Genomic DNA, 27,564 nt, shown 5'->3' with positions numbered 1-27,564 from the left:
CCGGCCCCCCCGGCAGCCGCCCGTACCCGCCAGGCCGCCGGATCGGCGATCGCTGCCCGATCGCTGCCCGATCGCTGCCCGGAGCGCGCGGAGCCGCCGCCAGCACCGCCCGCGACCGCCCCAGGCGCGCCGGCTCTCCCCTCCCGGCGGCCCCCGCTGGGCATGCTCCGTGCGCCTCCGGGAGCCCGGCTCTCTCGGGGCCGGGATCGCTTCTCCGTGTTTTCGCGGCGGCCGAGGGGCGCCGGGGAGGGGGGGCGGGGAGACAGTCGGCGCCCTGTTCGGCGCCCCCCTCCTTCGCGTGCGGCTGCCGCACCGCAGGATGCGGGCCAATCAGGTGCCGGGGGCGGGCCCGCGGCCGTCACGCCCTCCCTCTGGGCTTATTGAGAGTTATATCAAGAAATTCAGTTCAGAGCGAGGAGAGGGAGAAGCAGAGAGGGGCAGAGGAGAAGCGGGAGAGGGAAAGCGAGCCCGACGGGAAGAAGCGCCCCGGAGTCTCTCCAACCAGCAAGAGATGAGCAACCCATTAGGAATTTTTCGGGCCGCTGTCACCCCGGAGAGCAGCCCGAGAAGCACCATCACCCCAACTCTGACGTTTCCTACAAGAAGTTAGAGACTCCAGCGGCGCTGACATCGGAGGGGAATGGTATGCTGGCTGCTGTGGAAAATACCCCCGAGCTGGAGAAGTGCGACTGGATGCTGTGCGTGCTAAATACCAGAAGAGCCCAGACCCCCTGGGTAATAGAGACGGAATGTGGAGAGAATAAGGACCAATCTGCGAATTTGTTCTCCGGAGTTGCTAATTTGCCAGCCCGAAGCAACATATTTCACCGGGAGGAAACGCTGTGCTGCTCCTGATTTCCTCCCCAAACTGGTGCTACCAGATGCATGGCTCTCTATGTGTGGGAACAAACCGCTCCTAACTGCAGCATACCGGGAAAGGGGAAAGGTGGAGGCAACTCACGTAAGTGTAAAGTTTCGCATGCACCATTGTAAACGCCGTGTTTAGATATGTCCTCGGGTGTAGACGGGGGATGTTTGTAATTGGGTAGACGGTTGGGGCAGAACTCACCTACCAGGCTGTATCTGCATCCCTACCTGCATCACCCTGCCGGAACTAATCACGGGCATCAGCTAGCGTGCAGCTAATGCAGATGAGATCAGAGCCTGGGAACTGACTAGTTTTACTCAAGTGGGTGGCTGTCTGGAGCCTTGCACCCGTTTACATTGCAGTTAGGGGGGCATCTAAACAGGAGCCTTTTAACCTGCATGATTGGGTTGCAGTCTTTATGTGTGGCAGATGTTACTAATATTATAACAGAGACCAGGGTTAAGAAACTGCATTTCCCCCCTCTTTTAGGCTCTGTAGAAAATATCGTGCTGTTACATGGAAATATTGCTGCGTTTCACATACACCTTGACACTCTCTTTCACCTCTAGGATACAGGAATCTTATATTATTATTTTGTAAAGTTTTAACGTGCTGATTAATGCTGATGGGGTTAATTTGGCAACCTGGAGAAATGAGAGCAAGGTCTGGATAAGACATTTGAAGTCTCGGTGTTGTGCTTTTAGGCAATACGGATCTGTAGTGGCCGGTGACTATTGCTGCTGATGCTGCAGCATGTCCGATGCTTGTTTCCCAGGAAGATTGTGTTAGCAGGCAGTTGAAGAACTGGAGGGAAAGAAAGACATAGTCCTTTTAGAAGAAAAAAGAAAAAGAGAGAGAGAGAGATATGACTCAGTGTGGCAGAGAAGAAAACTCATCACAGTTGACATGTGACAAAGCAGTTAGCAGGAAGCACAGCTAAATACTGTTTTTCACTTCCACCTTAAAAAAAAAAAAAAAAAAAAAAAAAAAAAAAAAAAAAAAAAAAAAAAAAACTAAGGGAGGTGGGTTAGAAACCAGGAGGCAGGTAAGCCAGGGGGAGGGGAGGAGGAGAACAAGAATGCATGTTGTGAATTAAATGGTGTCCTGAAAAACAGTGTGGGTGAACACAGGTAAAAATAGCAGCTGTCCTGAATTCAAAAGTAGATGATTTTATTTCCTCTGGCCAAATGCAACAAGCAGGGGATGTTGAGTGTTTTTATCCACAGAGTTAACTTGCAAACAGTGGCAGCGCAAACTGCCATGTTTACTAATATGCAGTGGAAAATGTGCTGTAATGTTTCGTGACTGTGTGTGTCTGTTTACTGAAGAATAATATTGTCTGTACAATTGTGTTGACAGTGGCTGTCTCCAAGTAAGCGATGAGATGTAATGCATCCTCCCGTCCATGCACGCTCCCTCTTGCAATTCGTGCATCCTTCCTCAGTGGGAACCTTTAAACCCTAAAATTCGGGAAAAGAAAATAAATACATTATCATGGACCTGAGGGATTTTTACCTGTTGGCTGCTCTGATTGCCTGTTTAAGGCTGGATTCCGCAATAGCTCAAGAACTTATTTACACTATTAGAGAGGAATTGCCTGAAAATGTGCCCATAGGAAACATACCAAAGGATCTGAACATTTCTCACATCAATGCTGCCACAGGGACCAGTGCCAGCCTCGTCTACAGACTGGTTTCTAAAGCTGGGGATGCCCCTTTGGTGAAAGTGTCCAGTAGCACTGGGGAGATTTTCACAACCTCCAATAGAATAGACAGAGAGAAACTCTGTGCTGGAGCCTCTTATGCTGAGGAGAACGAGTGTTTCTTTGAACTTGAGGTGGTGATCCTCCCCAATGACTTTTTCAGGCTGATCAAAATAAAGATAATTGTTAAGGATACCAATGACAATGCCCCCATGTTTCCATCTCCTGTCATCAATATTTCAATTCCAGAAAACACTTTGATCAACAGCCGCTTTCCAATCCCATCAGCAACAGATCCTGACACAGGCTTCAATGGTGTTCAGCATTATGAGTTGTTAAATGGCCAGAGTGTGTTTGGACTGGATATTGTGGAAACTCCAGAGGGAGAGAAGTGGCCACAATTGATTGTTCAGCAAAACTTGGACCGAGAACAGAAAGATACCTATGTGATGAAAATCAAAGTAGAGGATGGAGGCACTCCACAGAAATCCAGCACGGCCATCCTGCAGGTCACAGTAAGTGATGTCAATGACAACAGGCCAGTGTTTAAGGAGGGGCAAGTGGAGGTCCATATCCCGGAGAATGCTCCGGTGGGCACCTCTGTCATTCAGCTCCATGCCACTGACGCAGACATAGGCAGTAATGCTGAGATCCGGTACATTTTTGGTGCCCAGGTCGCCCCTGCTACCAAAAGACTCTTTGCTTTAAATAATACTACTGGGCTGATCACTGTCCAGAGGTCCCTAGATCGAGAGGAGACGGCCATTCACAAAGTGACAGTGCTGGCTAGTGATGGCAGCTCCACTCCGGCTCGAGCCACCGTCACCATCAATGTGACTGATGTGAATGATAACCCGCCTAACATAGACCTCAGGTACATCATAAGTCCCATCAATGGCACGGTGTATTTATCCGAGAAAGATCCCGTCAATACCAAGATTGCCCTAATTACAGTTTCTGATAAGGACACAGATGTGAATGGCAAAGTGATCTGTTTTATTGAAAGAGAGGTCCCATTTCACTTGAAGGCAGTGTACGACAACCAGTATTTGTTAGAGACCTCCTCTTTGTTGGACTACGAGGGCACCAAAGAATTCAGCTTTAAAATTGTTGCCTCTGATTCTGGGAAGCCCAGTTTAAATCAGACTGCCCTGGTAAGGGTTAAGCTTGAGGACGAAAATGACAACCCACCCATTTTCAACCAGCCTGTAATTGAGCTGTCAGTTTCTGAAAACAACCGACGTGGGTTATACTTAACAACTATTAGTGCCACAGATGAGGACAGTGGGAAAAACGCAGACATTGTTTACCAGCTTGGACCGAATGCCTCCTTCTTTGATCTGGACCGAAAGACAGGGGTTTTGACAGCCTCCAGAGTCTTTGACAGAGAGGAACAAGAGCGGTTCATTTTTACAGTAACTGCCAGGGACAATGGGACCCCTCCCCTCCAAAGCCAGGCGGCGGTGATTGTTACTGTCCTGGATGAGAACGACAACAGCCCCAAGTTTACTCATAATCACTTTCAGTTTTTTGTGTCTGAGAATCTGCCAAAGTATAGTACCGTGGGGGTGATCACAGTCACAGATGCAGATGCGGGCGAGAATAAAGCTGTGACTCTTTCCATTCTGAACGACAATGATAATTTTGTGTTGGATCCCTATTCCGGAGTCATCAAGTCGAATGTCTCATTCGACAGAGAGCAGCAGAGTTCCTACACTTTTGATGTCAAAGCCACCGATGGAGGACAGCCACCCCGGTCCTCCACGGCGAAGGTCACCATCAACGTCATGGACGTCAATGACAACAGCCCCGTTGTCATCTCCCCACCGTCTAACACTTCTTTCAAGTTGGTGCCCCTCTCGGCCATCCCTGGCTCAGTGGTGGCAGAAGTGTTTGCCGTGGATATCGACACCGGGATGAACGCTGAACTGAAGTACACCATTGTGAGTGGCAACAGCAAAGGCTTGTTTCGGATTGACCCGGTCACCGGCAACATCACCCTGGAAGAGAAACCGGCGCCCACCGACGTGGGCTTGCACCGTCTGGTGGTCAACATAAGCGACCTGGGCTACCCCAAGTCCTTGCACACACTTGTGCTTGTTTTTCTGTATGTGAACGACACGGCTGGGAATGCCTCCTATATCTACGACTTGATTCGCAGGACTATGGAGACCCCCCTGGACAGGAACATAGGGGACAGCAGCCAGCCCTACCAAAACGAGGACTATCTCACCATCATGATCGCCATCGTGGCCGGTGCCATGGTGGTCATCGTCGTGATCTTCGTCACCGTGCTGGTGCGCTGTCGCCACGCCTCCCGGTTCAAAGCAGCTCAGAGGAGCAAGCAAGGGGCTGAGTGGATGTCCCCCAACCAGGAGAACAAGCAAAACAAGAAAAAGAAGAGAAAGAAAAGGAAGTCTCCCAAGAGCTCGCTGTTGAACTTCGTGACCATCGAAGAGTCCAAACCCGATGACGCGGTGCACGAACCCATCAACGGGACCATCAGCCTGCCGGCTGAGCTGGAGGAGCAGAGCATAGGAAGATTTGACTGGGGCCCCGCACCCCCGACCACCTTCAAGCCTAACAGCCCCGACCTGGCCAAGCACTACAAATCCGCTTCTCCGCAGCCCGCTTTCCACCTGAAACCAGACACTCCGGTGTCCGTGAAAAAGCACCACGTGATTCAGGAACTCCCTTTGGACAACACCTTTGTCGGGGGTTGTGACACCCTGTCCAAACGCTCCTCCACTAGCTCAGATCACTTCAGTGCCTCAGAGTGCAGTTCCCAAGGAGGCTTCAAGACAAAGGGCCCCTTACACACCAGACAGGTAAACGAGCACTTCTACTGGTCTATAAGTACTGCATACAAGTGCCCAGTCAACCAGTACTAACGTGCCAGTGTGTCTGTTGTTTTGGTCGAACTTTAGCTTAGTTATAAAGAGGGGAGAAAGAAAAAAAAACAACAAAAAAAAAACTTGACCCCTTTTTCTCTTCCTCTGAGGCTCAGTCACGATTTTTTTTTAGAACAGCTTTGAAATTTCTGAGTTCTGAGAATTATTTAACTTCCCAGTTTGCTTCAAAAGGCAAAAGATGAAAAGAGGAAATGATTCCAAAATGTCCCAAGATAATGTTGGCTGAAGAAGAAAACCTGTCTTGATATGCCAAATTCTGCTCCTGGGGTTCCCAAATTCAAGATTTTCATATTACCTTTTCATCTGAAAAGTCACCTTCAAATCTCAAGTGTTAAATGATGTTTGAAGGGCTGACTGTAATTACATTGGAGCTGTGGTTGCTAAAGGGGTTAACTTTTTTTTTTTTTTTTAGTCTCTAAACAAGATGGTAGAATAGTAAATGTACATCAGCTGTGAAGCACATGGTTGTGGAGAGATTGCAACTAAGCCATATAGGTCCTCTTTTTGTTTTCAGATGATTTTATTGTAATATAGTAAGTTGGGTATTGCGTAGAAAGGCTTGCAGATTGTCCACAATGGCCAAAGTACTCTTGCAAAGAAAAAAAAAAAAGAAGGAATGTTGTCTCCCTGATTTAACTCATTTATACAGAAAAGAATGAATCCATTGTAAATATTCTCTCATCTTAGTAATGCATAAGTGATCTGTCATAACTCATTTTAAACTGTGAAATATGGCATATGAAGAGGGATTAAGAGGCTGAGAAACTCATATTTCAACCAAATCCAGAATTAGTTTTTCTTAGGTCTAATAATTCTTTGTTAATAAAGATTTAAGTGCAGCGCTGTCTAATTTATTTCACTGGTGCTTGTCTGTTGCCATGAAATTTGAGTGTCAGTAATAGCCTGTAGATGGCACTAGGGTATCATGTGCTTGCGCTGGCCAGGTGCCAATCCCGCAGTAGCAAGGAAAGGGGGGAGGGAGATATCAAGCTGGCACTACAGCCAAAGATACCTTTTATTTAATGATAGTTGCTCTGGAGCAACTGGCATTTCAGTTCGTTTGCTTGCTCTTTTGTGATTAGCTCTCACCACACCACCTTTCTAGCATTTCGCAATCCATGTTCGATCTTTGTTGGTACTGAGTCCATCTATGGTGCTGGCCCATCTTAATTTGTTAAAAATAAGGAACATATAGATTTCAGAAAGTACAGTAAAGCAAAATAAATGTGCATGTAGTATTTATTGACAGTCATTGGTTAGTGATTGGAAATTCAAGAGTTCTCCCCCCCCCTCCCCCCCCCCCCCCCCCCCCCCGCTTAGTGTATGTGTGTGTGGAAGTGAGGTGGGGTAGAAGGTCTTATTGAAACTCCATTTCCTTCTCATCTTCTAGTGTTTATTGCTCTGGAGGGACTTTAAGATTTTATGGTTATTTATAAAAATAATTTTGACAATGAATCACATAGATACTCCCAGATCATTAAATGGGATGACTATAATTATACAACTAAAATCTCCATTTCTTAAAGGAAAAAAAAAACCTAGAGCAATTTAAAAGTATACTTAGAGCTTAAATACATAGGATGAAAATAATTAAAGAGTCAATATAGATGTTCTAGTGAGAATGTGAAGTTGAAAGCTATAACTGGAAGTTGGAATGACTTAGTTTCATGTTAAATTTATCATCTTTTAAAAAGAAGCTGGAGTTTTAAAATTTAGAATATTTCTGAGATTACTAGAGGTTTATAAAAGTTGATAAGTAGTTAATCATGGTAAGAAAAAGTAATTTATGAAACTACATGAGTTTAAGTATAAAATAACTATTTTAATGAAATGAAAGAAAACGGCTTTTTATTATTGACTTTTAATGTGACAGTCACTCACAATATACTGATGATATTATATGATTTGCATAATATGTTGAAAAAAACTAACATGATTTAAACTTTAAATATAAAACAGAAATTTGTTTTCCAAAGAAACATATTGATATTCTCCCCACATCACCTTTCTTTCATTTCATTGTAGCATTAATATACAGACCCACTTTTTCTGACTTTGCCCTGAAAGTTGAAACTATAGTACAGTGACATAAATGTTAAGTACATTTTAGCAAAGTATGGCAACGATCTTTTGTCAAGACTAAGTTAGCCATAATAATATGTGTTTGTATGATGTCATCTTTGAAATAGGATGCTGAGTAATTCGCTAACTGGAACTGAAGTGCAATTTAGACATTTCTTGAAACCAAGTGTCACTGTTCAATTCTCATTGTAGGCATTTTGATGTTCATATATAGCTATAATTCGCTATTATGATAAAAGCTATTGTAATGGCTTTGCTTATACCTCTTAGAAGTTTTCATGATGAGAAAGAAAAATTGTGATGTTGGAGAAAAGGAATAGTGGGAGAAAGGTGATAGCAACATGTACAATTTTTGTATGAAAAGGCATATTTTCTATGAATGAGAACATAAATCATATACTATTCTTTTAATTTTCCCCCCTGAACTCTATAATTATTATCTGAAGACACTCTATTTAAAACTAAAAGGTAAACATTCTTTTTTCTTAGTTTGTTTACTTCAACTAGTGGCTTTCATACTAACTGTGCTTCTGAAGCTACACAATTTTGAAAAGTAAGATTTATTACCACAAAAGCTTTCAAAGAAATTTGTAAAGTTACATATAATCTATGAAGATTTTTAGTTACGTAGGCTCAGATTGCTGTTAACAGGAACACCTTTCACTAATGGCGTTCATTGATGCCTGGGTAAAATGCCAGATTCTTGAGTAAGGGTTACCAAACTCAAATACTATTAATTTGTATTGTATATGCAGTGGAAACATAATGTCTGACTTTTATACCTTGAGTTTGCTTGTAGCATTGATTGTTAACCCCCCCTCCCCGACACATACACACCAAACCCCCTTGTTTTCCCTTGTATGACCCTGCAAAGGTCGTGTGAAACAACTGTAAGCCACATTCCTCACCCACTCTATTTTACTAAGCTTTTATTTTCCTTGTGTTTAACTGATTTGTCCCTAAATTATCCACAGATTATTTTTTATGAGTTTTTGGAAGTACCCTTAGCGTTCACAGATTGAGTGAAATTTCTTTTTTTTTCAAGCAAGATTGTATCTTGATATATATTCATAAATAAGCAAAGTTCATTGTTATGGAGTTAAGAGAAGGACAATATAATTAATTCCAGTAGGGCTTTAAATAATAGCAAGCATTGGTGTATTTTCTCTAAAAGAAAAAGATGTTTTTAATGGATATGCCTTTTAAAATATGATAGTATCAAATTTTAGGCTTTCTCAGAATCAACTGTAGGGTTTCTTAAATTGGGTTATTGGGCCCTACTCCCAGAGGTCTTGCTTTGGTACCTCTGGGGTCCAGCCTGAACATTTACATCGCTGACAAGACCCTAGGTGATGTTGATGCTGCTAGTCCAGGGACCACACTTTGAGAACCACTGCGTCAGCATATTGGAAGGAGAAAGGTCAGGTCGTTCCCCTCTCAGATGACCCTTTCCAGAGGACCTGTTTTTCCCCAGCCCAACTCTCCGCTCACTATTGACAGCCATTTATTGTAGCTGGAGGCTTTACAGTAAGCTGTTTCCCAACCCAGTTGACAGCTTTAGGGAATTAATTTTCTTGGCCCCCGTGTGCTTTTTATAGGGGGTGTAAATGAAATGTTAAAGGCGAAAAAAAAGTGACCTGTTTACATTTGACAACTTCTTCCAGTCATGAAATAATCTGTGATAGTTGCACTAGAGTTTGGTTCTGGGTAAACAGTCATGTTTCATTTTCTAAATGAAATGCTCATTTTAGAGCGTAAACATCCTTACTTTACTTTTCATAATCTAGAGTAAGTATTTGCTAGTATATACTTTTGTGTGTATATTGAAGAAATTATACATTGAAAATGTGTATGCATGCTGTTCTCAAGTGTATACATGTACTTTTGCAGTATAAAGGGAATTGCTTCTATTCCCAATCATTTAGAGACACTATATTACATTTATGATTACTTTTCATTTTTGAGTAATCCCACTACAACCACTACTGAAATGCTGTTATGTCATGTAAAGTGCGCAAGACAGTCATAGAATTGCTATTTAGAAGTGTGAGAAAGAAAAATGCAATTGAAACTGAAGGAGGAAAATGTTAACTAATGTGAGGCTAGCAAAAACTTGAAGATATTTTAAACTGCTAAATTTTGCAATATATTGTGATGGTTGAACACAGGTGGCATTTGGAGAAAAATTACTCCCCAAATTGCAAATTATATTTAAACTGTTGCCAGTTGTTGGTTTTTCTTTCTACTCCTTCCTTTTGGCTAAGTGCTCTTATGATCATGGAATCTGTTTATGAGATAGAGGATACCCAGATCCCTTAGATAATGATTCAGGAATCTGAAACATGGATGGGCCACTAATTCAAACTGGCTACCTTTCCTCTTGGGTTTGTGACACAAATATTTGATATTTTTCACAGCTTGCTACACCTAAGCTGTAAAATTTAAGATAACTTTTAGTATGTCTTGCTAATAACCTTAAGGAGGGTCAAATAAAAAATTGCCACTCTATTAAGCATAACCGTACCTACAGATTCCTGAACATTTATTCATATAGAGAAAATAAATTTCTGTAGTCAAAATATTCTATTATCTTGTTTTCTAAATTCTGTTGCAATTAATTCTATATATAGAAACACTGTCAATTGATGTTCCCTGAGTTTCAGATGAGTCATCCTTATGGTGTCGCAGAACAGGCTTTGGCATCATTAGCATTACCTTGTAAAATATTGTACTTGAAATAATGTTATGTTCTTATGGCATATGCATAGTGCTATTAGTTAACTATTCAGCCTCTCATAATAGCACAAATTAAGTTAAAGTATGTGAAATATTAAAAAAGAGAGAACTACATTTAATGAAAAATGTCACATCTCAAATCAGGTTTCTTCATAACCAATTGGAGATTATTTTGACTCTTGGAGTTTCATTTTCATATTGAATTTCTATAGATTACACTCAAAATATTACAAATGGCATCTTAATCCTTTCACAGTACATTATTTTACATGATAGTACTAAGGTATGAAAGTGATACCTTTAAGTCATTTTTTTTCTCATAAGCTCTGTGTCCACAACTATTTTTATTTAGACTTTTTGACCTCTAATTTTGTTGTTGTTGTTGTTCTTGTTGTTCGGGGGATGCAGAAATCTACTATGTGCTGGAAGTTATAGTGGTTGTATTGGTAGCAGTACCAAACTGGGTGTTTATAGGAAAGGGGCTGTGTCAACTGCATTGTTCTTTTTTAGTAAAATTTCTCAGTTTGACTTTGTCAGAGTTGAACTCTTAGCTTGCGTATAGTTAAAAGGAACAAAAACCAACCAAACAACAACAAAAAAAACAATGAGGTCATGAATTGTTTACCATTTTTCTTAAAATCTTGGAGTAAGCTTTCTCTGAATTTAGTCTGGTGTTTTCTGGAATGGGATCCTTTATTAAGGCTATAAATTAGTCTCGGCAATATTAACAAATAAGTTAATATCTTACAAATTTAACATAGTTGGAAACTAAGTAAGGATTACTTAATGTGGATTTTTAAGGTTTGGATTTCTTGATAGCGGATTTTATGTTTATTATACTTTCCAGAATTTGTTACATATCAGGGTCTCAAAATGTATATCAGGTTTTTTGAAATATGGCTCTAATCACAGGCCAGATATACTAGTAGTGAGAATTTGCAAATGTAAGTCAGCAAGGGGCTTACTCTAAAGTTTTCTGTGTCTGGAGGCATATGGGAGTCAGCCACTCAATAAGTAGTTGTGCTAATGTGCTATGGCCCTTGTAATAATTAGTGTCCCCAAATCTGCATCAGATCACAGAAGCAAATCCAAATGTAGAAGTATAATCCCTCATGTACATAAGGAGATATACTTTGCTGTTTAATATTTCCTCAGTTGTTTCAGAAAACTGTTAACTCCGTCAAACATTTCATTTGGAAAGGAACACATGCTTTTTACCTTTGTTTGACACACACCTGCTGGGCTGTCAGTCATCAGAAACATAGAACATATATTTCCATGATTGACATTTTGGTTTTGATTTCTATTCTTTTTTTCCCTAAACCAAGACTCATTAAAATGTGAAATTCCTAAATTTGTTAAACAGCTACCCTTCCTTAGCAGTAAGGAGTGATCGGAGGAAGAAATTTGGAAAACAACCCATATGCAATCTCTCCCACTCGTGTTTTCCTCTTATAGACAGATGTCTCCTATAGACAAGAATAGTGGCAGAACCTCTGGAATTTTCTGAGCTATAATATAACTTTAGGACATTCACTAGGGATCTGTATTTGCATGCTTATTCATCATCTAAATGGCATTTGGAAATATTTTCCCGCAATTTTTAACACTTTGATTGATTACAGTGCTACGAACACATATCACATTTAATCTGATGGACTTGGCACCACCTGTACAGCTGGGAATGGTGGGATATACAGGGTGTCCCAGAAAATGTATACATACTTTAAATAATAATAAAGGCAGTGCTTATTAAAATACATTTCATTTTCAAAATTGAGCTATCAGCAGTTAAACTGTGTGTACATTTTTTGGGGGACACCCTGTGAGCACAGGCAAGATCTTTGAGGCACATTTGAATCATTCTAGTCATATTACATTAATTATTCTTAAGAAAATATCTGAAATTAACCTACCTTTTATTGAAAGTCTTCTACAGCCTTACCACTCATGAATTTATATAGATTTGTAATTATGTAGGCCGCAGGAAAGAACAGAAATATGGTCAGTTTTAGCGTGTTTGCATATCTTATATTTTAACATTCATCCACAGTTTGTCTTTCTATCTGGACCATCTCTGCATTTTTGTATTACACTGCTTTGTTAATATCCAGTCTGTGGCCTTTTTCAGTCTGTTAGCAGTTGATTAAGAAATACTCTAATCCCTTCCAGGATATTGAGAAACTAATGGATTGCAGAGTATTTGGGTCTTTAAGCTTCAATTGTAAATGGTATGAAGAATTGTCATTGAGCTGATATTTGCATATATCTCTCCCAGTGCTAGTTACTTTGCCTCCTTTTTTTGTCCACCTAATCTTCAGTTTTCATTCTAAGGATATTTTAGTTGGAAATAAGCATGCCTGTGATAGAAATTTGGGATTCACCTCTAAATGAATGCCATCACAGACAGCAAAGTTCTGGCACATTCTGCATAGATCTGTAAGAACACAGTGAACCCTTCATAAGCCCTTAGATTGCAGGAAATTGGTGCTGAAAATTAAGTGAGGTTTTAAAGATTTGCAAAGTAGAGAGCTTTGTATAAAGCTGGTATTGCAGGTGCCTATTAAATATGAAGTAAAAGCTTTGTAATACAACTAGCTAACACATTTCCCTCCACATTAGAGGGATTTATAGCCTGGGGAATTAGTCTTGCCTATTTTCTCCGAATACAGAAACACTGGATATGTCTGAAAGAATGAAAATCTAAATGCCTGTATAATGAACAGATTCGCTCCGTGATGATGCTAGGCATTCAAGGTAGACAATGCATACTTACCTACTTACCTGTGGCACCCTGATGCCCATAATCTGGTCTTCACGTCTCCTGAGAAGAGACTCTCAATCACATGTAGACACTCCGCTAAACATAAATCAGATTAAGACCTTTGGTGTCTATAAAACTATAGCATTACCATAATGAAGAGGGCTGGCTATTACATGAGTGCTTTGATCCTCAAAGGAATTGCTTTGACTCATTTCTCACTGTATTTTTAGAATTCCTCTTTGCTCCGTTTGTAAATAGTGTGTATTTGTAGCACAGCATTTCATTACAGACTTACATGGGTTTCAGTATATTTACCTTTATGACAGTGTAGTAAAATGCCTCACATTTCTTAAATGCTTAATGTTTTTGGCCCTGTTAGATAAAAATGGGTGGAAATAGCTATGCATATTTTTAAATGACTTTACAATCCATGGATTTTTGCTTACTGGAAAAAGTATATAATCCCCGTGCAGTCCACAGTGGATACAGTGGGCTTGCTGAGAATCATCAGAGATGATTGATTTTGAAAACAAAACAGTTTTTGTGCAAGACAATGGCTACCCCAAGTCGGTAAGTGAGGTTTTTTGTGTTTATTTTTCTCTCTCATTAAACAAACCTCAACGAGGAGAGCAATGGAAACACAGAAGGATATATAAAATGAAGCTGTATCTTTTATATAAAGAAAATGCCTTCTGCTGACAGTAGTCCTACAGTAGATCTTTTCTTGAGAGAAAAAAATGCTGGTGCTTTTTCGGATTCTGAGAATGCAACCAATCTGTGCCTCTGTGTGATAGCAGCTGCATGCTGAGGACTTTCAAATACACAGCTACACAGGATTCTGCAGGAAACTTTTTGTAGAAGGTGCAAGTGACAAATGGAGACAAACTGAAGTGAGTTCTGAGTTGTGAGTTGATGTCCTCCTGTGTCACATATTCATGTCATCGAACCAATTTTCACATTGGAAGCCTAGAAGCACAATAGCCTTTTCTCAGTTTGTCAGCTGTGAACACACCTGGATTGGCAACTTTTCTCAGCTCCATTTCTTGTCATTCACTAGGTGGACTGTATTCACGTGTGTTTCTTAATACACAGCTGCTTTCTCAGTTTATGGATAAATCAAAAACTTTATTGATTAGAGAGAGAGAGAGAGAGAGAGAGAGAGAGAGAGAGAGAGAGAGAGAGAAGAGAGAGAGATTTGTTGTTCCACTTATTTATGCATTCATTGCTATGGACCCTGACCAGGGATCGAATCTGCAACCTTGGTATATGGAGATGACACTTTAATCAACTGAGCCACCTGACCAGGTGTCTTGATGGATTTTTAAATGACACAAACTTGTTTCTGCATATACTTTCTCAAAATTTTTGCTCAAGAATATCCATAAAGTTTCAAATAAAATGCTAACAATGTGTTCTTTCTTCCTATAAATAGCAAGTCTCTATATTTTTCCTTTGCAACTTTAAAATATGGTTTTACTTACTGGTATCATTTTCAAAGTTAAGAAATAATGTTAAGTTTAACTATATAGATTGATAATGTTTCAATGTATTCCCAATCCATTCAAATTTCCAACATAGACATTAGACTTTTATGAAAATACATTTTTTTTTGCTGCAAAATTGAAATGAGTATCAAATTACATTGACCTGTAGTAAAAAACAGGCACAGTCTTTAAGGATATTTGAGTTTGACATGAACTCATTTTCATTTTTGGTCTTGACAGCAAAATCTTCTGCCAAGAAGAGACAGCAAAACACACATTGAATTCATTGATGATTTTTTTCCAAAATGGTAATAATTAAGCAAAATCATTTTGACACCTGAAGTCTCAGTTTTAGACAATTAAATTCTGCTTCCGATAAGGGTTATTGCCTTCTGAAGCAACACTAGAAGCAACATTCCTCAGGGATTAAACTATTCCTGCAGGACCATCCTCTCCAGCCCATGCACTGTCATCCCCCCACCCCCACCCCAGCATATATTCAGGATTTTTCAAAAACACTGCCCCAGTTCCTCATGATCTTTCAGTTTCAAATGGCAGCCCAGTCCAATCAAATACTGGCATATTATAACATAAAGCTTATAATTCAGGAGAATATTAAAAAGTCCCTCAAAGTAAGAGCCTACGTCTTACTTATCTTTGTATTTCCAAGACCAAACCTACAACATTGCCTAGAAGAGTAAACCTAGTGGGCATTCACTAATCTGAGAGATCATCTGATACTGGAATCATACTTTATGTATGTATAATATTTCCATTTATTTAACCTCTAAAATAACCATCGAAAGACTGAATTACCATTCTTATTCAACTTATGTAGAAACTGGGAATCAGAAAATGGTTTTCCAAGTCACATGACTAAAGCCAGTGGCTTTTATTTTCAGTCTAGAGCCCTATCTCTACACTGGTATTTCTTACCCATATGTGGCCCCTGTTTTTATTGGTAAGACACTCTTCTTAGACCAGATATAAGTTTGAAACGTTTTCTTTATCAGCTACATTATTTGTGTTGGAAAGGACTGCAGCCCATTTATTAAAAACCCATATTACACAGTAACTCAGTACACCCAAAACTGTTCTCCACAGGTAACCCCCCAGTAAACTAACTCCGGAGCATTCGATTACATGAAAGTGTGGTGAGCATGTGACACACAACAGCTGTTCTGGATGTGTTTCTGTGACAGAGGCCAAATATATGAAGTATATATGGAGAGAGTTCTGAATGATTGATTTCAGTTGTTGTCCCTATCATTCTGTACAGCAGCTGAAAAAAGGTCTAATTGGATTTAAGTGTGTGTGTGTGTGTGTGTGTGTGCGCGCGCGTGCATGCTCTCCAGTATAAGAAATTATGTCCCCCCTGGCACCCCTCCATTCATATTCCTGGAGGTCCAGTGGAGGCCATCTAATCCTGTTCCTATAGATGAGCAAGTATAGGCATTCTTAGACTTGGTATTTTGTCATTTTGATCTTTTAAACAGTAAAATATAATTAACATTTTGTGTAATTTATCAGTGTCTTGGCTGGTCATTCCTGAATATAGGTCAGAGAGAGAGGAGCAAAGAATGAGAGAGAGAGAGAGAGAGAGAGAGAGAGAGAGAGAGAGAGAGAGAAGCAGAAGTTAGAAAACTGCTAATTCTAACATACATAAATACACTCTTCTTTCACGTAATTTGAGATATTTGTGGTTTCCATGTTCTCCCTCATTTTTTGCACACCACTGTGTCTGCTCAGCCTAACATCTTTCTTCATATCAGGATACAATGGGAAGGGAAACGGCGACTAAATAAACAGGATCAGATTCCTTCTCTTCCAAGCCTCCTCATCCAAAAATTTTACTTAAACTTTTGATACTTATATTATGGAGTGATTAATTTTAAACATAATGGTCAATGTATTTTCTTTGATATCTGCTTAATAAAAATAGTGTTTTGGAGGAGAAAAAAGCCATCACATTAAATTTCCCTTAATAGACTTTTGAGCCATCCAGACACCCTAGAATCACATATGAATTCTATAAAAAGAAGCAAAATAATAATTGAGTAGTGACTAAAGCAGTGTCTAGCTACTATATTAATTTTAGAAAGATACATTTGGTGTCTAATAGAACTCATAGTAATAGTTTCTCAAGACTCAAATAGACCTTTGAGATTATTTGGCCTATTTAATTCATTTTCTAGATTTAAAAAAAAAAAGACTTCAAAAAGTAGTTTGATATTTCCAGTAAAAAATATGACTTAATGGACTGCTCCTTAAAAACCATGTGACATTAGGTGCATCATTTAAATACACTGGTCCTTGCTCTTTGAAGTGAGCAGGTACTGGGGTACATGTAAATGCCTGGCCCATAGTAGGCAGATCCTAAAAGACAACAACATGTTTTTCCACCTCCTTGGTAAGGATGCCGCAACCTTACCAACTGACAGAGGTGCCTTATTTCACTTAAAGCATGTTCTCTTAGTTTGGTGTTTGGTGGTTTTCTGGAATCTACGTTTTATCTTTTTTTAAATTTAATTAATTAATTTATTATTATTATTATTATTATTATTATTATTATTATTATTATCATTATTATTATTGGTTACTCCTCACCCAAGGCTATTTTTCCATTGAATTTTAGGGAGAGTGGGAGATAGAGGGAAAGACAGAGAGAAATATCGATGTGAGAGAAACACATCAATTGGTTGCCTCCTGCAGGATCCCTGATCAGGGTCTGAGCCAGAGAGGAGCCTACAACCAAGGCACGTGCATTGACTGGAATGGAACCCGGGACCCTTTGGTCCATAGGCCGATGTTCTATCCACTGAGCAAAACTGGCTAGGGCATATCATGTCTTTTTTTTAATAAGCAAGATATCTCTGTTAATATGCTTTAGGTTTAAAATACTGTTTATTGATTATATAGAATTTCTGAAAAGTTGATCTTTGTAACAGCATCAGTATATAGCAGATAGTGTGTGTGTGTGTGTGTGTGTGTGTGTGTGTGTGTGTATAATCTTAGTCCCTATTGTTTCACTTTTGTATAATTGCCTCAACTTTTATTTTGGGTTTTCACAATATTCATTAGCATATTTAAATTATTCTGCTTCTTTTGGTATTTGTTATTAATTTACTTCCTTGTTGGTTCCCATAGGGACACTACCCATCTGGGTATTCTCACCTTATACATCACTCCTATTACAAAACAACATATAAAAGAGTGAATCTGTTTCACAGTCGTAGTTAACACAGCTGGAGCCATTTGAAACCTGCTGGCTTTTGCTTCCAATTATTCCATAGACTAGAAAGCATCTCAGTTGAAGGAATGGCATTCATGGTGTAATCAAACTAGTTAAAATGTCTCGGGGTATTTGGATCATATTTCTGGGGACTTATCAAATTTTTGCCAGAATCATAATACCCAATGTTTTTATGAACTTTTTTCATATTTTAAAATATGTTCATTTATAAGTTTTAATGTTTGAATATGCAAGTTTATAATGTTTGGGTATGTGGGTCGCATAACATAAATTAGATCCAAAATATAAAAATAAAACACAATATTATAGTACCTGGAAAAATTCTGTTTCTTTAAGTCCCGAGACTAAAATCATTGCCTTATAGCTGAAATCATCAAGATAAAGTTAATGATATGGATTAGGAGTAAAATATAGTGGGGATTTGTTATTAACTTTATCAACTAAAGAAATAGATGTAGTCACATTTCAATTGGTCTCATTGTGACTGAGATGGTAGAAATTAAATTTTAAATTTCTTATTAACCATTGCTACACTCTCAGTGTGAATCAATTGTTTTTTGGATTGGCCTTTTCGTTTAGTTCTAATTTCATATATACACAGTGACTCAATAAGAAGGACTTTAAAATCAAACAAACAATGACAAGAAAACTCTTTGTGCTTGGAAAGACTTAAACAGATAAAACATGGCAAAGTAACGTGATTTCCTTTAGACTACTGCTTGTTTTATGCTAAGTTATGATATTTATTTTACAGCATTAGGATGCTGAGCAGAGTGGAGACATAGTATGGGCATGCCTTGGGTATCAGACCTCATGGAGTTGTAAGGATTATAGTATGACATATAGTATATGTTCAATAAATTCTACTTAAGCCCACCACAGGGGCAAGCATGGAGATGGTCAGGCAAAATGAGATTGTTAAACACATTTTAAATGGCAAGAATTAGGTTTTAAGGATTTGGATTTATTGTTTTATTTGAAATACTTTGCATTCTCATGGAAATATATATATATATACATACATGTAGCTAAATATAAATTAAGATGGCCACCATTTTATGTTGTTCATATCAACCATATCTTCTATTAATTCTTAGACTACAGAGGTAATTACGCATCCCAGGAAGTTTATGTAAATTCCAGTTCACATAATGACCAAACACTTATTATATGAAGAGAATTGCATTTCTTGTACTGTACCTTTAAAATCTTGATTTTTCTCATTTAGCAATGTAAAAGACTTTTGCTGTCTGCTGAACTTTTATCTTATTTGGACTCTTATCTTACTTGGGCTGTAGCCTGACATCTAGCTAGACAATATCCATTCAGTCTTATCACTAGACTACTGAACCATATTATATTATCCTTAATGGATACTAAAACTTACTCCAGAATTATATCCTATAGTTTTAAATGCATATTCTTTTAAAAAATTCTCTGACATATAAATATGATTTTTTTCTGCTACCAAAGAACTGTGATATGATCCACTGATATATGCAAATTAGTCTCTTTTCTTATTCTCTTATTCAATAGACATCTATTGAGTAACTGCTATGTTCTAGGAATGGTGTTAGAAAATGGAAATTAAAAAAAAAATGAATACGACATCCTTGCTTTAAAAGATCCCAGTGGATGTTAAACACAATACTTTTTTTCTTCTTGGAATTCATATATATATATATATATATATATATATATATATATATATATATATATAAATAAAATCTTGGTTTTAAACTGATGTCATCATTTTTCTGAAATATATTTTTTAAAGTCTCTCCTTTTTTTAACTAGTACTGAAGACTTGTCTTTTCATTAGGGTAATAAAATTCTAAGATCTATTACTCTAATTATAAGAATGCCAAGTTTAAATTTATCCTTTGGTTAATTTAGAAGGAAACATACTTTTTCATCCTTAAAATCACACTTCTTCTGCAGGCAAAGGTGTTAATAAAATATAGTTGCAAGTAAAATTTCATTTTTTTAACTATATGAGATTAGAATATTTGATATCTAAAAAATAATTTTAAAAACATGGCACACATTGATAATGTTGAATAATAACCCAAGGTAAAAGACAGTGTTCTATTAAAATGAAGTTCCACTTATTTAAGGATCCTTTAAAAAGGGCATTCTGAGCCAGGGTAGTCTGCAAAAGAATGTTCAGCCTTCACCCTTTGAAAAGACATAACCTTAACATAGACTTGGAACATGGATGTTAAACTCTGGCTAGAATAAATGTTTGATTTAATTGGCTTTTACCTCCAGATGGTGCTGATTTGGGCAAGTCCATTTTCTTATGAATATTCATCACACTAGTTCAATGACATAAACATTGAAAGTAGAGATTTTTGTCATATATAATTTTTTCTTCAATGGAAAAATTTTCATATCCTGAACATTTTGTTTCTTTTAATTATAACAGGAAAAGTTATAATTGGTCTTTACATTTCAGGCAAGACAATGTTATTTTTAACTTAATAATTTCTAAACACTAATAATTTACATTCGTACGAGTGTTTATATGAGTAGGTCATTTCAAAATTTCAACATAATATTGAAGTGAAAAAAATCTTTGTATTTTTGAAAAATAATGCCTTTAATACTTCACCTGCACATGTTTGTGCAAACTTATTTTTAAGATACATTTTTACTGCCGGAAAATGTAGCACTTTAATTGCATTTAGGCTTCAGTGATAATCATCAAGCCAGTGCCAAAAAATTTTTCCAACTTTTCTGTGGCTACTTAGGCAACTATTTCCCACGTAATTACTATAATGTAAATGAAGTACAAAATTGAAACCTGGCAAAGTGTGTAGATCTCCAGAATAAAATGTATAATAGCACTTGCTAAATATATTGATGAAAATATAAGCAGTCTTTTGGAAATAATAAATTTATTTATATGACTAATCATTAACTAAGTATAATCGACTGTCCAATAATGTGAAAATATGGACATTTGGAAAGCTCATACAGACCCAGGATATAGTAAGCATAGTAAAATCAATACATTTAAATACAAGTTGGTGTAAAAATCACATGAGTGTTACTCTTACTAATCAATTGCTACATAAAATTAGAACTGTGGAAGTATCACAATTACCATAGTAACAATTAACTTGATGTTTTTACATAGTTTAAATTCGTTGCTTAATATGATTTCTATAAGTGACTATTGCATTACTTTATTAAAAAATAAACTAGTTGGAGTTATTAAAATAAGAACTTGGATTTTCTTATTTTCAAAATTTTTATACACTTGCTTTCTAATTTGTTTGCAACAATAATATCTATTCAAAACCATACTTTGCTAAAATTTCACTTAGCATCTTGAGATTTAACTTTTCTCATCGGCAATTGGATTTTGGATTTAGCTATTTTTAAATACTGATTATTAGAAATAGAACTACAAGCTTTTGTGAATCACTTAGGGAAACATCAATCTTTGTCAGGATTCCTCTTTCCATATAACATCCCTGGACCTACTTCTTTCTATCAACAGTTGATGTATGTTCAAACAGTAGCAATTAATGTTAACATTGGCTCAAGAAAAACAATTACAAAGTGAATCATACAGTTCAGGCTCTCTTGACAATGAGCGATTTGCAATATTTTCATTGTTTGTATGATCTCTGTTATCACACTCTTGCATTAGTGTTGATAACACAGTGTTGCCTTTATCTTCTTTGTGGTCTCAGCCTGATTAATTTTTCCCTTCTGAACTAGAAAATTAATTATTCTTCTTCAAAATCAGAAATCACAAAGCAGAAAAATTACAAAACCTCAAGCAGATTATTGGTGTTTATAGTTTGATTGAAAAACTGTCAACCTAAAATAGTATGTAGTTACCATATTTTTATCAGTAATATTACATTAGTTATATTTGATTTTTTTTTCATAGTAAGGCATTACAATGAATTTAGTATTTTAACTTTTGTGAATATTGGAGAAGTCCACATAGTATGAGGATGATGTGTAAATATAGTTTTTAAAATGTCAAACAGTGGTAATTTTGATTGATGATTCATTTGTTATCAGGATAAGTCTTAGAAAAGCTAATTAAATCTAATAATGCTCATTGAATTTATTGGCAGCCTGCTCATTAAAAGACAAAATCAAATTAATTTGAAGAAATAATGTAAATAATCAGAACTGTCAATCTATTGCTGAAGGAAAAATCAAGTTTGTGATTAAAGGGATTGAATTGAAAATTAGCTAAAGTAGCCCCCAAATATACCAACTGAAGGTCAAACAAATGCTAGTTGCTTATTGGAACATAAATAAAGTTAGAACTATGTTCTGCCAAAGCAGAGCCCACCACATTTTCTCCAGAGCACTGCAGAAACAGGGCCCTGCAGGGTGGTTCTGGGCTGGACAGTAGCCTAGAATGCTTACTCCTCTAATATCTTGTGATATCAGAACCTTAACATTTGTTTGCATTTACTACTACTTACTGTATTGTGCTATTTCATCTTGAAAAAATCTTTGAAAACCCAACTCTATTGGTCTTTTGGGGGAAGATTACAAAAATACTATTTTACACTGTAAGTGGGTGGGTTTAGGAGTAAGCTTGCAACTTTGGCAAGCTAATATAGATGGAGGAGGTGTAATTTCAAAAATGGCTCGTGTTGGCCACAAGACACTTTTTCCCCCTGTATTAATCAGCCTCATCTTATGCACTTATCCTAAATGTGCAGCAACAAAGATGCCTTCCTTCACCATATGGTTATGTGCACATGATACATTTTCTAAATATTCATTCCATGGAAATAAGGTCATTTGGAATTTTATAAGTGAAGAGTATTTCAGGACTAGAGCCTCAGGATCCTTATATCAGAAGCCTCGCTTGTAGTTGCTAAGCAATACTGCCTTTATGATTGAACTTGTATTTAAAAATATAAAATTGTGGCACATCACTGAGACTCAATGGTGCCAAAAATAAATTATTTATTTAAAGTAAGAAAGGATAGCTGAAGTCTAATATAATGTGTGTTTTTTCGATTCCTTTAATGTGCAGTTTTTACCACTGAGCATGTGGCACGATGATAAAACCATACCTGACGCACGTGTGGTTCTTTCCAGTTTACAATGAACCTTCACAGACAGTACATACTAAGGAAAGTAATAACATTTGTACTTTTATACAATAGGATTCCAGTAGTGATTTTCGTAGTGAATTTCAAACATTCTGCTCATCTCCAAATATATCAAACATGTTGTGATAGTCCTTTAAAAAAGAACCCAACACAACACAAAACAAAAAACTACTTCCTCTTTATATCAGACTAGAGGCCTGGTGCACAAAATTCATGCACTGGGACGGGGGCGGGGGAGGTCCCTCAGCCTGGCCTGTGCCCTCTCACAGTCTGTGACCCCTCGGGTGATGTTCGCCTGCCAGCCTAGTCCTGGTTGGGCCTAAGCCAGCAGTCAAACATCCCTCTCACAATTCGGGATCCCTCGCTCCTTATTACCCGCTTGCTGCTCCTTAGCGCTGCTGTGGAGGCGGGATAGGCTCCCACCACCACCACTGTGTTTGCCAGCTGTGAGCCTGGCTTCTGGCTGAGCAGCACTCCCCCTGTGGGAGTGCAGTGACCAACAGGGGACAGCTCCTGCATTGAGCATCTGCCCCCTGGTGGTCAATGCACATCATAGCGACTGGTCATTCTGGTCGTACTGCCATAACAGTCACTTAGGCTTTTATTATATAGATAGGAAGGGATCTAGAAGAGGGGGAGGTCAAACTCTGATAATGAAAAGTTCTCTCCTCCCCACTAGAGTACTTTTTCTTTTTCTTTTTTTTTCCAAATTTTTACTTCAGCCCCTATTCCTGAGTTGGGAGAAGCAGCAACCACCTCTGCATAAACTTGCCATTTAAGATCAGCATGGGCCTTCCCCCAACCTATTTGTAATGCACTGGGAGAACACATCTTCACATCGAGTTAGATGCATGTATTAGAAGTTATTTTATAAGTTTTTTTTTATAACACTTTAGCCCTAGAGCAGGTTTTCCAGGTTTGTTTTTATTTATTTATTTTTTTATTTTTATTTATTTATTTTTTTATTTTACCTGCAGCCACAAAAAGTATCCAGTAATTTTATCCAGTTCTATAAATACACCTTATTTTATTACTCCTTAATGCCTCCTTGCTTAATACTCTAATGGTGGTAAACACTTGTCAACCACATGTTGGACTTTGAATATCTCCCTTAAATCTGAGAACTCCAGAGAACCATTTCAGCCACATAGTCAAATATAATTTGTTTATCATGGATTATGTTAATGGATGCACTTTGTTAAAACTTCTAGGTGAGAAAATTGCAGTTTTAATTTGAGGCTTAAAATGAAATAGATGAGCATTATGGATGCACAGCTTTTCCTATTTCGTTTGGCAAATGAAATTGATTCTTAAAACGACATGCTAACCTTTTTGTCCATTGTGTGTCATGAATGCTATTTTTATTTAGAACACAAATTCTATCACTGTTCTAGAGAATAATAATAAAAAAAGATCTGCTCTTTAAAAAAAGTTTCTTGATATGAGACAAGCAGATTGACATAATTCCAAAAGCCTATGATTTTGAAGCTTGCATTGCTTATGTGTTGATTGTGTGAACTCAGTTATTATTTAAAGCTTTGTTTGATTTTGGAGCAATGGCTTTTTTTTTTTGATGACCCTTAGCTAATAAACTCTAATAAGCAGAAACATTTCAATTATTCTGATTACAGAGCTGTATTGAACATGCTGACCAAATGTATATTTTATATTGTTAATTAGACATCAAGAATTTGGTAAGAGCATACTTTTATTTAGATCAGTGATTGAAATAAGAAAGCTAAGTTCACCGGTTAGTTAATGAACTACAGTGACAGGATTTTCTTCATTTAAATTATTAAGGTAAGATCTTAGAAAAGCATAATTCTTAAATATGAATTTATAGATATACAGGCAAGTTTACTTTGAACTCAATGACTTGTAAGGATAGAATAATTTTGCCAGTTTATTTGTTAAGTGTCATTTTTACAGAAATGTTTTTTAAATGATACTTTTTGATGAAATTCATGTTTAACAAAACCAAGCATAAAAGCTAACACTTTTAGTATTTCCCTTTTATTAGATTCAGGTAGAAAAGTGCCAAACTGTTTTGGTTCCACAGTAGGTTGCAGTCTTGTCATAGAGTTCTCATTTGGTGTTTAGAACCTAAAACCCTGGCATGCAGATGTGAGTGGTCTGACATGATGTGTTGATTTAGCTATTTAGATGACTTCAGATGTAGCTGGAGCTCTCTTCTATCTAGAGAACTAAACAGACGAGGCTTTGTGAAGCACTAAATTAATTTTGTATCGACATTCTGGGTGTTGGTGATAATTTGCTGTGACATTTGCCGATTGGTTATGATCGTGACAGGCAGGCTCGATCCAAATGGACAACACAAGAGCCAAATGTAATAGTCTTAGCGTTGGAAATCTCTGCCTTGAGGAGAGCAGAAGCCTTCTGCACTTGTTTTCTCCCGCCACAATTATGGATTAATACATATCAATTCTAGGCAGTTGAGAGGATTATTGGAACAGAACAACATTCATTGCACTAGTGAAGTTAAAATGCTGTGATGGTTTTTCTGCTGTGAAGCAGTAGAAAAGGCAAGTGGACACCGATTCCTAGCCTTTGCACACTCAGAATTTCAAGAAAGTGGATAAGAAGGGAAGTAGAAAACATGTAATTCAAGTTGGTATAAGATTTTTTTATAAATAATTTTTCAAAAATATCAACAATAGCCCAATATTGTTTATAGTATATTATTTTATCCATTTAGTCACAACCACTGTGACCACAGTAAGAAAATTAGACGCCATGACTATACACAACAAATCATATACATATTGCTGTATGAAATGTCTTTAAAGTGAAAAGACTTTTCCATACCTTACCAAAGTTTTCAGTAAAAAATTTTAACTACAAAATATTGAAGGCTCCCCTACCTCCAGCTTTTTGTTTTTCCTGCTTACAAAACGTATCTATCATAGCAGTGGAATTAGGGCAATATTTTCTAGTACTAAGGCTGTGTATTTATTTTTTCAAGTTATCTGGGAACTTTAAAAACTATCTTTATTGCAATATTTTACCATAGTGTCACTCTAATAAAATTACTATATGTAAATTTTAATTTCAAAAACTCTTGAACATATTTTTACATAGGTTTCTGATGGGAGCACCAATCTTTAGATTTTTAAAATGTGATTTGATTTTTTTAGGTACTTATTCAGTATAATGTGATTTTTTTCCTTAATTGCACATATTTTTTAACCACAAAATCTGCTTGAATGCTGTGCAAGGATTGGAAAAAGCAAACTATAACAATATGAAAATGAGTTACTCAGTGTCACTTTTACAGATCTGCTCACTGAGGTAATGGATTCTGGTAATTCACAGTATTTTTTAAAACTTTTTTCCCCCTTTGAGAATAGTAATATTAAGGCCAAAAAGATCAGTAGTATGCCAAATTTAGGGAGATTATTTGCTAAAGAGAAATTACAAACTTATTATTCAAGCTATATAATTGAGGTAAATGTAGATAAGTCTGATATACAGAATGGCATTACAATTATAAAGTCTATTAACCATAATGATGGAATTCTAGATGTAGATGAAATGAGATGAATGTCTTTAAGCTTTCAATATATTTGTAAATTTAGGAATGTTTGCATTTTAAGAAACCTTGTTTGTATTCATTTGCCTTCAAAAAATTAAGGATGCTTTAGTTAAAGAATATTTGAAGTTCTACTATTTAGTTTCTAACATTCTGAGAGAGTGATCAAGAGACTGAAAATGTTCGAACTTGGTGTGAATGTATACACACTTTATAGTTAAACGAGTCATTTCTTTGCTACTGTCAATGTTTTAAAGCACAGATGCTGAAGACATAGCAATTTACTTAATTAACCCCTGCTCCCTTTACAGGGGAAGAAATAAGATTACTCTGGCCATCACATGTTACTTGAATTATATTTAATCTTTTATTACTCTGAAAACACACACACACACACATACACACACACACACACACACACACACACGTAAGGACAGCAGACATATCCCCCTTGTGAGTGCATTTCTTCCTAACATAAACCGAAAGTTAATAGCTCTGATGGTATTTCTCTCTAATGGAAAAAAAAAGTGCCGTAGTTAGAAAGGAAGCTTATGCGTTACAGGTTTATGGCCTGCAGTAAAAGTAGATTAAGGCTGCATTTGTGAGGTTTCTCTACATAGCCTTCCTAATATCAGCTGACTAATTGGAGAAAATGTATGTGCTTTCATTCTGACCAATAAAAGGCAACTTGGTGAGTTATAGAGATTGACTGGGTGCTTGACATGTGGTGCTAGTCCATTAAAACAGTGGGCAACTGGTACTGGGGAGGTTGATGAGAAATTAACCTGTCTTGCTTGTTTTCAGATATACTTTTAGATATGTTGATATCCTAATATTCTTAAAATATAAAAATGCAACATCAGTTCACATATAATAGTTTTCCTGCTATTGCTTCTATAGTACCAATGTACAAAAAGAATGATAATGTGCTCCTAGTCATTTTATAATCATGTCCTGATATTAACCATGCCATAAACACATTATTCATTATTTAATTGCAAAATGCATCTCTTCACTCATTATTGCCTAAAAATTTTAGAGAATGGTCATTGCATGGTTCCTCCTCACACTTCAACACTCTATCCTTGGTGGATAGAGTTACATTCATTTT

The 27,564-nt window shown here is 37.2% G+C and overlaps 1 protein-coding gene across 3 annotated transcripts in view; it reads left to right on the top strand.

Annotated features, from left to right (window-relative positions):
- The first annotated feature begins 421 nt into the window (after window positions 1-421).
- The window catches only part of PCDH9 (protocadherin 9), a 963,854-nt gene continuing 936,711 nt past the window's right edge, over window positions 422-27,564 (top strand). For all 3 annotated transcript variants that reach the window (XM_059684807.1, XM_059684808.1, XM_059684806.1), the window contains exons 1-2: window positions 422-961; window positions 2,228-5,398. In XM_059684807.1, coding sequence (XP_059540790.1) covers window positions 2,363-5,398 — 3,036 coding nt within the window. In that variant the 5' untranslated portion in view covers window positions 422-961; window positions 2,228-2,362. The remainder of the gene's footprint in view (window positions 962-2,227; window positions 5,399-27,564) is intronic.

Source organism: Myotis daubentonii, chromosome 2 (assembly GCF_963259705.1).
Source record: "Myotis daubentonii chromosome 2, mMyoDau2.1, whole genome shotgun sequence".
NCBI lineage: Eukaryota > Metazoa > Chordata > Mammalia > Chiroptera > Vespertilionidae > Myotis > Myotis daubentonii.
The sequence above is the reverse complement of the archived record's forward strand: the minus strand, read 5'-3'. Positions and strand labels throughout refer to the sequence as shown.